Source organism: Phyllostomus discolor, chromosome 3, assembly GCF_004126475.2.
Source record: "Phyllostomus discolor isolate MPI-MPIP mPhyDis1 chromosome 3, mPhyDis1.pri.v3, whole genome shotgun sequence".
Lineage (NCBI taxonomy): Eukaryota > Metazoa > Chordata > Mammalia > Chiroptera > Phyllostomidae > Phyllostomus > Phyllostomus discolor.
In genome coordinates this window covers 12,418,177-12,430,318 of record NC_040905.2, presented here as the reverse complement: position 1 = coordinate 12,430,318, position 12,142 = coordinate 12,418,177, and the positions used below count along the sequence as shown (strand labels likewise).

General features: G+C 48.0%; 1 protein-coding gene and 1 long non-coding RNA gene across 2 annotated transcripts in view; one reads left to right on the top strand and one right to left on the bottom strand.

The window, feature by feature from the left end:
- Positions 1-2,714, top strand: part of LOC118499418 — an 18,917-nt gene extending 16,203 nt beyond the window's left edge. Inside the window, exon 4 of the long non-coding RNA XR_004901897.1 lies at positions 2,586-2,714. This is a non-coding gene — a long non-coding RNA (uncharacterized LOC118499418). The remainder of the gene's footprint in view (positions 1-2,585) is intronic.
- Positions 1-12,142, bottom strand: part of AMACR (alpha-methylacyl-CoA racemase) — a 15,530-nt gene extending 3,388 nt beyond the window's left edge. Inside the window, exons 1-4 of the mRNA XM_028526612.2 lie at positions 11,797-12,142; positions 9,621-9,764; positions 8,446-8,606; positions 3,676-3,862 (exon numbers count right to left, since the gene is read on the bottom strand). Coding sequence (XP_028382413.1) covers positions 3,676-3,862; positions 8,446-8,606; positions 9,621-9,764; positions 11,797-12,043 — 739 coding nt within the window. The 5' untranslated portion in view covers positions 12,044-12,142. The remainder of the gene's footprint in view (positions 1-3,675; positions 3,863-8,445; positions 8,607-9,620; positions 9,765-11,796) is intronic.

The window sequence follows — 12,142 nt, the reverse complement described above, 5'->3', positions numbered from 1 at the left end:
GAAAAAAGCCTAATGATAAATGATTAAATTCAAGAGTGCAATTTTATACATAACATTCATTTCTCTGTATTTTACCTAATTAAAGAGCTCTAGGAGGGTAGTGATATTGAATCCATTGCCCTCTTAAAAACACTGCTGTGACCTAGGAACAAACAACTTGTAAAGTGACCAAGGACTTATTGCAAGTTGTTCTTACAGCGAACAGGACAGGAAGTTATGGAGCCATCCCGCCGCCAGTGAGGTGCACAGCCTTCTCTCTCTAGCATGAGCTTGGAGCCCCCCTCAACCCCCTCCCCAGAGAACTCCCACTAGTTAGCCCGTCTGGAGGCTCCCCGAAAGGCCCCATCCGCAGGGCTGTCTTTATCTGATCTCACTCAGAACAGCCCTATTCCCAGAACATCTGTCAGAAAAAAAAAAATCAGTGTCAACTGTTTAACATCATAGCTATCTGAGATGGCACTACTTGTTGAGACTGGCATACAGCTGACTTAAAAACTTTTAAAAAAGAGCATAGAATAGGATGTCCACAGGGGCCTTTGAAAAGCTCCAACATATTCCTGGAGTTCAGAATCCATGCAAATGCCCAGGGCAGTGAGCATGCCCAGGAGAGACAGGAGAAGGTACCAGTCTTTCACCTCTGGCTGACCTCCATGGAGTCTCTGAACAGATAAAAAGTGAAGGCACAGAGTTCCTCAGAAAAATTTCGTTGATTTACTGGTTCAAGGCACTTAAGGATGTCTCTATCCAATCACTAGCTGACCACTAAGCTAACCAAGTAAACATAGTGGCTGTACATGCTAAAAAAAAATAAAGATTTAGTCCAGAAAAGCCATTAAATAAACCAACAGCAGTAACTACAAATGCAGAATTGAGGAAGGAAAAGGAGAGACCTGATATCCAGAGTTGCTATATTAGATTATTTAAAATACCCAGTTTCAACAAAAAAAAAAGTGTAAAGCATGCAAAAAGGAAGCCAAGTATGGTCCATACACAGTGAAAAAATAAATATCAATGAATACAAACTGTCCCTGAGGAAGCAGATGTTGGATTTACTAAACAAAGACTTTCACCCATCAATGTTGAGTGTGCCTTGGCACAAAAGGACACCATACCCAAGGAATTAAGGGAAAGTATGAGAACAGTGTCTCATCAAATAGAGAATATCAATAAAGAGACAGCAATTACTCTTAAAAACGAGTCAAACAGAAATTCTGCAGCTGAAGAGGACCGTATTAAATGAGAACTTCACTAGAGAGGCTCAACGGCAGACGTAAACCGATGGAAGAAAGAATCAGCGAGCTTGAAGAGAGGGAAACAGAGTTTATCCAGCCCGAAAAACAGAAAGAAAATAACAAAGGCACACAAACAAAGCCTTAGAGACCTGTGGTACGTCATCATAAATACCAACACAGGCATTAAGGAATCTCAGCGCAGAAGAGAGAGAAAGGGCAAAAACAAAAATCCTTGAAGAAATAATGTCTCAAATTTCCCAAATTGGATGGAAAAACACTAACTGTGCATCAAGAATTTCAAGAAAGTCAAGCAAGATAAACGCACAAAGAGATCTACACCTTGAACTAATAAACAAGCCCTACGAGGTCACAGGAGACAAGATCAAATGCAAAAATCACTACATATCATGTATGCCTATACAAATAGTCTGAAAAATGTTACCATTTACAACAAAACCGAAAAGAATAGAATTCTTCAGAATAAATTTAACCACAGTAGCTCAGGCTTTGTGTATTGAAAACTACAAAACATCGCTGAAAGTAAAGAAGACCTAAATTAATGAAAAGCATGCCGTGTTCATGGCTCGTAAGGCTTAATATTGTTAAGATGCCATATTGCCCAGATTGGTGTACAAACTCAAAACACCCCTATCCAAATCCCAGCTCACTCTTCTCATAGAAATTGGCAGGCTGATCCCAAAAGTCATATGAAAATGAAAGGGACCCTGAGCAGCCAAAACAACTTGAAAAAGAACGAAATTGGAAGATTCACACTTCCTGTTTTAAACTTGCTACAAGCAACAGTGATCAAGACATGTGGCGCTGGCAATAAGGATAAGCACACAGATCAGTGAAACAGAAATGAGAGTCCAAAAATAAACCTTCACATTGACGGCCAACAGATTTTTAATGAGGAGGCAAAGACCACTCTCTGCAGGAAGCACAGTCTTTTCAACAAGGGGTGCTAGGAAATCTGGATGGCCATTTGCAAAAGAACAAAGCTGGACCCCTACTTTACCTCATATGCAAAAATTAAAACTCAAAATGGATCAGAGACCTATATGTGAGCGCTGAAACTATAAAACTTCAAAGACAACATTTGGGTGAGACAATATAACTGGAAGTTCCCTGAGTAACATTTATGCAAAGTTTACTAAAGGGTAAGTATTTTAAAAAGCATTAATCATGCTAACATGTTGTTAGAACTCAACAGTAACTGCAGCAATTGTTTAGAACTGAAAGCAACAAAATTTTTTTCAGTGAGTATGTTTTATCACTCTCACTTAGGAGTGCCTGTGCATGGTGGTATTATGGTGGTATTATGGTGGTATTATGGTACATGGTGGTGCATAGTGAAGTTTGGTCAATTTATATTATATTTAAATTCTCTATAGATGATGCATTAAATGAACAAGGTGCAAACTCCACTGTGCTTTGCCCCTGCTGCTTTCCAGGGCCACCCACCACCAGGGGAGAAGTTTTATTCCCACCACTCAGCCCTTTGTACATCACTGTTCTGTCCAGAATTTTGAATGAACCCTCTCTATTCTTGGTTTTAATTTCTGGACAAAAAGGCATCCTATGTGATCCCGATAAACCATTCTGTACTACAGTTGTTCCAACTGCATTTAAGTTGGTGAAGTTAACACTGCTGATCATAAAACACCCTCTGATGCTTGCAATAACATTCATTTCAGCCTCATGCAATAACTTTGAGTAGCGCCGCGCCCCTGAACAGCTACCATACCCAACAGCGAAACTCTAAGTTTACGGTTGAAAAATAAATGCACTGTGATCGGTTTGGCACACCCCTTCAGAGGATACTCTAAAACTTCTTAGATAGTAAATTATCTGTGAAGTGAACTTCACATTCAAACATTTCACGGAACAAAATAACTTCAGTTCAATGACTTAATTAGGGGAGGAGGGACAGGAGATCTTCTTGCTAATGTTGGGTACCGTGCCAATAAGACGAGAACCTGCGAGAAAGGTAGACTGCAGAAGCATTCGGTGTCATACTCCAACACAGCCTCATTCACCCAGGTCTCTCTGTGCTCTGGTGACATCTGACACTGAAGGGTCATGAGGGACGTCCACCGACAACCAGGATGGGCACGCAGTCATTTGCAGGGAAGAAGAGGGTAACAGCACACGAGGGCAAGACAACTATCCAACGCTGCAGAGTAGGAAATGCAATCAAAGCACCGAACTCCCACCAAAGAGATCATGATGTTTTACCATCCTGAGTTATTTCCGAGAACTGTACAATTACCTGTCACTTTAACAGAGGGGGGAAATAGCCCACAATACAAATGATGGCTATAACGAGGTGACTGATTAAGTGGATACGTAATAAAAGACATCATGAGTTTCAGAAGGGCCCCCCGGAACGGAGACTAGAGAGCATCCACAGAAAAGGAGGGGCGGTGTGAAAGCTCCTCACCTTTGAGCAGCAGCTTGTAGAACTTGGGCTCCACGGCCCCGACAGCCATGAACCCGCCATCCGCCGTCCGGTAGGTCTCATAGAAGGGTGCCCCGCCGTCCAGGGTGTTCTCCCCCTGGGGTTTCTGCCACAGTGGCGTCTTAATGGTTTTCCACAGAAAAGAGCTCAGATAGGCTGTTCCTTCCACCTTGAACGGAACAGAACGTCATCCAGCTCATTAAACTGTAAAAGCACGGTTACTGTCTACTCAAGGGTTTGGTTTTTTTTCAATAGTTGTACAAAACTGTTTATCTTAGAGCATAGGAAGGTACACCTAATTATACAACTTCTCTGATATTTTGAGAAGCCGAGTTAGTGCAGGTTTTTGGTACAGTGGGTGGCGACACTCTTCAGTTCAGAAAACACTGTTTAGAAAAGTAGAAGGTAGTACTTTTGTTCTTCCTTTCAAATAAGACCGGCAAAAGGTTGATCATTTTTGAAGTATGTCAGAGTAGGAGGTCCGTTTACAGTATACTCTGTCAACTTTTGTGTGTTAAAAACTGTCAGGATAAAAAGCTAAAAATAAAGCAAAACACTTTCCAAAGTCCATCGTCTGGTCTCACTCTCTCTCCACACACACACACACACACACACACACACGTACGCTCACACATGCGCGAAGCCTGTTGCATTCTGAAGGTCAATCACATTACGGTACCATTTAGCTCATCCTAGTCTGACTCCAAGCCCCTAGAAAACTGTATTTAAATATTTATCGTATCTCAACGTCAGTGATCACTAGAAAGTCTCAAACTACAGGCAAACCTCACTTTACTCCACTTCACAGATGCCGTGGTTTTTATACGTTGAAGGTCTGTGGCAATCCTGAGTCGAAGGAATCTACTGCTACCATTTTTCCAACAAGCTCAGAGGATGGTTAGCATTTGTAGCAATAAAGCATTTTTTAACTAAAATGTTAAAGTGTGTACACTGTTGTCTAGACATCATGCTATTGCATACTTAACAGATTACAGTCTAGCGTAAACGTAACTTTTATTCGCACCGGGAAACCAGAGAACGCACGTGACTCAATTACAACACTCGCTTCACTGCAGCGGTCTAGGGGCAAACCTGCGACTCCTCCAGGGGGCGCCTGCACACCTAACCATGCGGGTGGCATGTGTCGGGGGCCTTCTGAGTCCAGACACACCAGTTTGGGAGGGCCCACTTCCCACAGGGTCCCGAAGTTAACGACATGGACTCACGCCCGCAGTCAGGAGTGCCACGAGGCTTCGCGCCCTGGCCGCTGAGAGAAGGCTGCCCGCCTGTCCTGAAGGCTCTTACCCCCCAGTGGTGCCAGCTCCCCAGGAGGAAAGCCATCAAAGCATCCTGGTCTCTGAAGTCGCCAATGGAGGGGCCATGCCAGCTGTGAGTGTGGCATTTCTCACACGTACCAGCCGTGAAACAAATGCAAGTTATCACTTTGGATACACCCTAGTTTTCCCTTTCAACTTGAAACCTCAGGTACACCTGAATCTGTGGCTCACATCACCGAAACAGCGGAGTTTGCCTAAGTAGCCCATGGCAATGCAAATGTTTGAATCTGTGTTGCACAGATCTTAGCAAGTATCCACACTTTATACCTACGTGTATACATACATAGGGTGAGATACACAATTCTATACAATATGCTTCCACACATAATCTCTTACACACCAGACGTGTATGGATGCGTCTGCTGAAAAAAGATGCACTGGTGGAGCCACGGGTCCGGTCTGGCCCGCTCAGGGCCCACAGCCGCTCACCTAAGCCCACCGTCACTCAGTGCCGTGCGAGGGTACAGGACAGGAGACGCAATAGGTACCATCCTGTCTGGTCGCCAGGCTCCCCAGGCCCATGGCTCCCTTGTCCCCTCACCTCCACGCAGTGTTTGTGGCCACACACACAGTGTTTGTGTAACACAGGCCAACTGCAGCCTCCATCCCCCAGCCTTTCATGCTGGCCTCGTTGTACAGACCACCACACAGCCCCCAGGCCAAGGGTAAACGCAGCAACACGGACCCCTCGTCCTCCAGTTATCCTAACTCCACGGTTTCCAGGGAAACAGCACTGTGAAGAGACAACTCCTGGTCATCACAGGATGCCACTGCTAAGACATCTGGAAGCCACTGGCCTGAAACAAGAAGGTACTGAGCTTCTACAAACTATTTCTATCCATGTGTTCCCGGGGATGGGGGAAGTGATGAGTATGATACTGGACTGACCCATCTGGCCTTGAGAACTTACCCCACACTCACGATACCCTAATGCAAACATAAACCCCGAATAAAGCTCACACCATTCTCACATGTCCTAAAACCTTACCATCTTCCTGCCCATCATGAAATTGTGTTAGACACAGTCTGATAAAAGTAGCAATTAAATCTAACTGATATTTGACTACAAATAAGCAATTACATGTCATTAGCAAATTACTCAAATTATTGCTAAGTAAGTACTTAGCCTTAAATTCTCCTTAAAACTCCCAAGGCCCATGTTTGTCTTTAGTTAAGTCCTTTTGATCACAACGACCAGTAGAGGGCAGTAGAGGCCAGTAACTGAGAGCGCCGGCTGCAGCGTCCAACCGCCAGAGGGCAGTGCTTCCGACCCCGAGACTTCTCTTCCATTATCCTCCCAAGTCTGAGAGTCTTCAAATGCCAGAGGAGAGTGAGCACACCTCCTCCAGGGAGCCGTGCGGATGGGAAGGGGAGACAGTCGTAAAGCACCCGCCTGGCACCTGCCTTGCCGTAGGTGGAGCTGGCACTGCCGCCACTGGCTGCTAGTGCATGCTGGGACTGGGCGTGGAGGTGAGACATGTGAGGTGTGCCCTGAAGGCAGAGTCACAAGGCATAGAAGCAGCCTCAGGCTGCAGGCTGGGAGAGATTAGCCCGAGGGGAAACAGTGCGAGCGAAGGCTGCAGAGACAAGGATTCCGGCAGGAAACAGCTTTCGAAAGGCCACCGCCAACAAATCCAACTCATAGGACTGTTCAGTTTGAAACCGCTTGGGGTCACCACCAGCATAGGACCGATGACCATTCCTCTCCCTTGGAGCTTTCTCTTGCCTTGACAACACTCCCTCCGGTCCCCCACTCCGCTCTCTTGGGCACTAGCTTCTCTCCTGCTGGCTCACTCCTCAGATGCTGGCGCTCCGCCCCCCGCCCCCGTTGCCCCCAACAGGACAGTCTCACGTGGCTCCCAAATGACTGAAACCTGTTGCTAATCTTTAACTTCAAGGATCCCTCCTGGATATATATATCTAAAAGGCACTTCAGACTTGATGATTATCAACACTGAATTCCTTTTCTCCTTCCCAGAAAAATACCACAGCACATTCTTACAGAGGGCCAGGCACCACTTCCTCACTGAACACCGAACCCATTTAATTCTCTAGCCACGCTAGTGGTGGCAGACACTGTTATCATCTCTGTGTTACAAAGAACCGAAGCACAGAAAGGTTAAGTGACGTACCCGAGATCACAGAGCTAGGAAATGGCAGAGCTGGGAGGGAGGAAGTCAGCCCCCAGAATCTGTGCCCTGGACCACTGAGCCACACTGCCTCCTCCTTCAGCAATCTTCCCCAGGGTGCCAGTGACGCCGTCCTCCAGTCCCCCGCGCCAGAAATGAGGGGGCCATCCTCGATTCTCTCCTCTCCCCTCGCCGCCAATGCATCGCCACATCCCAGCTATTTCACATCTCAGACGTCCCCTACAGCCAGGTCCATTCCACCACTAACTGCTTCAGTACTCGCTCTTGTCTCTTGGCGGAACCCAGAAACCGTCTCAGCCTCCAGTCTCATCTCCCTCGAGTCTGACCCCCTTCCTGCCTCCAGAGATCTGTCCGGATACAAGTGTGTCAAGTGTGTCGTGGCACTGGATTGGGCTCTTAGCAACTAGCTGTGAGACCTTGGACAGATTTCTATGCTTCAGCTTCCTCCTCTTTAAAATAACAATGTATTCCAAATGAAACTGGGTTAAAAGAAATCACGCAGGGAAGGTGCTTTGCTTAACACCTGCATGAGGCAAAGGTCAATGTGTGACAGTAAAAAAAAAAAAAAAAAAAAAAAGAAACATTATGATGTCCAAGTCTCCCCTACAAAGTGCAGCAGGGAGGTCCAGACTGGTCCATTTCACCTTTACATCCTTAAGAATCCTCTGCTGCCCTGGCCAGTGTGGCTCAGTTGGTTGGAGGATTGTTCTGTAAAGTAAAAGGTCACAGGTTCGATTCCCAGTCAGGGCACATGTCTGGGTTATGGGCTTGGTCCCCTGTTGGGGCATGGTCAGGGCGCATACAAGAGGCAATGGATTGATGTTTCTCTCCCTGTCTTCCCCCCTCCACGGCCCTTCCCCTCTCTCTAAAATCACTGAGCGTGTCCTCAGATGAGGGTAAAAAAAAAAAAAAAGAATCTTGTCTGCTAAGGAAGACTTCTTGAACCCAGTTCTGAATGAGGGTTTCATGAAAACTACATTCTAGTCACAAGACACAGCTTGGGGAAAATTAATAATAAAGTTCAAGAATCAGGGGAGTCACGCAAATTTTAGAAAACAGACTCCACAAACATATGGTCAAGATATGACATTCTGACTCCTGTAAAGAATGCGAAGTTGTGTGTGCTGTTTTCAAAGGTATCTTTTTAGGAACTTGGATTCCAACTTCAGATCTCACCGGTGTCTCGTTTGGGAAAGGACTGGAGGCAGCCGTATGTCGCCCACAGGAACAGCGGGCAGGAGGCGCGTTCCCCCACCAACACTCACCATGTTGGCATCGATGACCTGCCCTCTGCCAGAGCGCGTGCGTTCGAAGAGAGCCAGCACGATGCCCAGGGCGCACATGAGGCCGCCGCCCCCGAAGTCGGCCAGGAGATTCAGCGGAGGGCACGGGTTCTCGCCACTTCTGCCAAATTTCGACAGGACACCTACAAAGACAAACAGGGCACATGAACTGCAAACACGATGTATCTTTTAGGTAAATACAGGAACACCTTGGAGGAACAACCAGGCTCTCTAGTTGCTGACGTAAGTGAAAACTAGTACAGAATGCCTTTCCGATTCGAAACACATTCAGCGTATTAATAAACAGGCTTTCCCTCCAACTGGGTTCCTTCTTGTGTGTTTTTTTTTTTTTCTTTTCTAAAACTTTTTTCCACCTCACAGTTTCAGAATTTTATTTCTAAGTTCTCCCGTACTGGGTAAAATGAGAAAAGTGGTTCCAGGGCAAAAAAAAAAAAAAAAAGATTGTACTCAATTCAGTTTATGACTTAACAACAGTATAACACACTTCTGTTCTTATTAGAAACAGATGCAAGAAAATAACCAAACACAGAAGAAAAGGAATTTTTAAATAGATGTGAAAACCCAATTCGATGTTCACGCTTTTCTGCAGCCTTTAAACATGTACTCACAGAATTTTTGAGACAATTTACTCAACCACACACTGTTCTTACATTTTAGAACCGGGCCGTTCTACAATGGTTGCTCACCGGCAACAATCCCGATGGAGTGGCAGAGCGACCTGGAAGCCAGGGTTGTCCCATGTCCACTAACGTGGTGGCTGGGGCAATGATGATTCTCCATGAAGGTGGAGAGAGGGGTGTCAGAGTCAAACTACACCCACATGTTCAGACTGTGGAGCGACCACCCCTGCTACCACCAAGCCCCCAACTTCCTAGCAGGGGCTTGCCGGAAAACCGACTTCCCAGAGGCAGTCAGTCTGTCACTAGTGAGAGTATGCTGTCCATCACATGCGTTCGGGGGGGGCGGGGGGAGCTCAGGACTGCTCCAAGACAAGCCAGCCCTTTGCAAACCACCATGCTCTCCTTACTGATTGAACTATTCGCCTTTAAAGATTCTTTTTAATTCATTGGTGCAACTGAGTAGACCTTGGCTAGAAACAAAATGAAAAGTGCAGAGAAATTATTTTTCCAACCTACCTGACAAAGCCAAATAGTTGATGTCGTGGCCTGCTACCTTGGAGAGCCGTCCTGACTGGCCAAAGCCGGTCAGCCTGGCATAGATGAGCCTCGGGTTCTCCTTCTGCAGGATCTCTGGGCCCAGCTGGAGTTTCTCCATGACACCTTAGGAGAAATGCGACGTCTTTTCAAGGGAGCATGAACTGAGGGTGGGCAGACTCGCCTTTCTGTGGCAAACATGCGACAGCTCTTCGAGGAGTAACATGTGCGGAGGGTTTGTACCGTGTTAAGAACCAGAGAGTGAGGCCGCCCCTCCCGGAATGCGAGGCTGCTGCCCTGGAGGGCTCTTCCTCCCCACCACCGTCCCACCCCCGCACACCCGTTTCCCTGCAGGCTCGTCCGGCCCTCTGTCACCCCCACGGCGGGCACCTCGTCCCCTTCATGGGTGCCTTTCGTTTCTCAAATCCTCTCCGTAGTGATCCATAGTGATTTGTTAGAAATGGTTTGCTCTCTTGGAACAGTTACCCTGGGTCTTTGTGTGGCCAACCATTCCCTTTTTAAAACTGCTCTTCCTTTCCAGACCTTTACTTTTCCGATGCCCGCCTCCGTGCCTGCCGCCTGCTACCCCACGGTGCCCTTGGGTGCGTCCACATCCCACCCTCCCTGTCGGCTCAGAAGCTCTTCCCGCAGGCTTCCTGCCCACGTCCTAGCTAGGCTTCAAGGCATCCATCCGTGCCTTTGCAATAAGACATGGTAACTAGCCAGGGAAGAAAGGTTAGCTACAACAGCCTCCAGCCTCTCGTGTTACCAGCAAGTACAACATCGACTGTATGAAACTCAGGTAAGTGGCACCTACCACCTCCTGGAATTAAAAGTAATAAAGACTGCATAATATGTTCACTATTGTAGTTTTCCTAAGACAATAAATTACTAAAGAACTCGGGTCCTCCTCCCCGGTGGCAGGCAGCCACAATCCTCCCACGTGGCAGCTACACCTGCATTCCCACCTCTACTTCCCTCCTAATTACAAGACCCAGCACAAATCATTTAACCAGTTTGAGCTTCCTTCATCTTCAAGGGGGACACAATAAATCACGATACAGTCCTAACTTATAGTATTATGCTGAAATCTGGCTGTGAGGGTGAATGAGTTGACACATCTAAATGTGCCTGGTGCCTCACAGACATACAGTCCATTCTTGAAATGTTTACTGACTTCCCGCCAGAGACCAAAGCTCTGGACTTGGACTCCAGCCAGATGACTCGGACAGCTGCCGGAGCCCAGATCTGCGTGGTGCTGCACCCAGCCACCACCTTCACAAGGGTCGTTACGACAGCCTCAGGTAGGCTGCAGAAAGTACGGAAAGAAAGAATCCTGAGTGGTGGAAAGGAGGGGAAAATGGGTGCAGTGAAAGTAAGATTTGTAGCTACGGATGAAGCGCCGGTTTCTGATGAAGGCGACTGGGTGGATATTGGTTCCATTCACCGGGATAAATGATCCAGAAGTAGATGCCACTTTAGGAGGGTGTCTTCCCTCCTGGGTTCGGGCCACCTGCGGAGGCTGCAGTGCCCCCGGGACAGTCGGAGCTGCGCAGGCCCTGTGCACCCCTGCGGTCTACGGCTCTCAGAGGGTGTGCGGATAAAGACTAGGGCACCTCCTGTCTGTAAAACGTGCAAATAACAGGAACGAGTAAGGAGGCTCCAGCGAGTGAACAGAGTAGATGAAATTAAGCCGGAATTTAAGCACGCCAGCATTTAAGGTAGGGAGTGTTAGCCTGGGTCAGCGGTTGGCTCCCCTCCTCCTGCAAATGTAGCCAAACGACTGTGTACCTTTCTGCCGCTTTACGGGTCGAGAGCCTGTGACTTTTATTAGACTCTCATAGGATTCATGGCCCTCAAATAACCAAAAGAGGCAGATGCAAATATGCGATTAGGAAAGAGAGAAACTTGGGAAGAAGTCAGAGAGCGGTAGGCGTAAGGAGAAAAAGGGTAACGGCTGTTATCTCAGATGCCAGGTATGGAAGATCAACTCAAGGGGCAAATCACCAAGGACACCAAGTGCAACGGAAAGGTCTAGAAAGAGGGGGACGGAAGAGCTTGTGTGCTAACAGGGCAAAGGCGTGGCGTGCCCGCAGACTCCAACGGTTCGGCTCCCTCCCTCAGTCGGAGGCCTCGGAGGGGCCGGGAGGGGGCTCACCGTGGCGGAAGGGCTCCAGCATTACGTCCGCCCGGGCGCACAGGCGCCGCACCACGGCCACTCCCCGCGGCTGCTTCAGGTCCACGACCAGCGAGCGCTTTCCGCGGGACAAGCTGCTCACGTCGCCGAGGGAGTGGGGCGAGTCCACACGCACCACCTGCGCCCCGAAGTCCGCCAGGACCATACCGCAGAACGGGCCCGGGGCCAGGCCCGCCAGCTCCACCACGGAGATGCCCCGCAGCGCCATGGCAGCCCGCGCAGTTGTCAGAAGGAAGAGGGCTCGGGAGGACCGGTCTCGCGCACCCAAGTCTGGGAGCCCGTCTCGGAGCGAACCCCACTCTCTTAT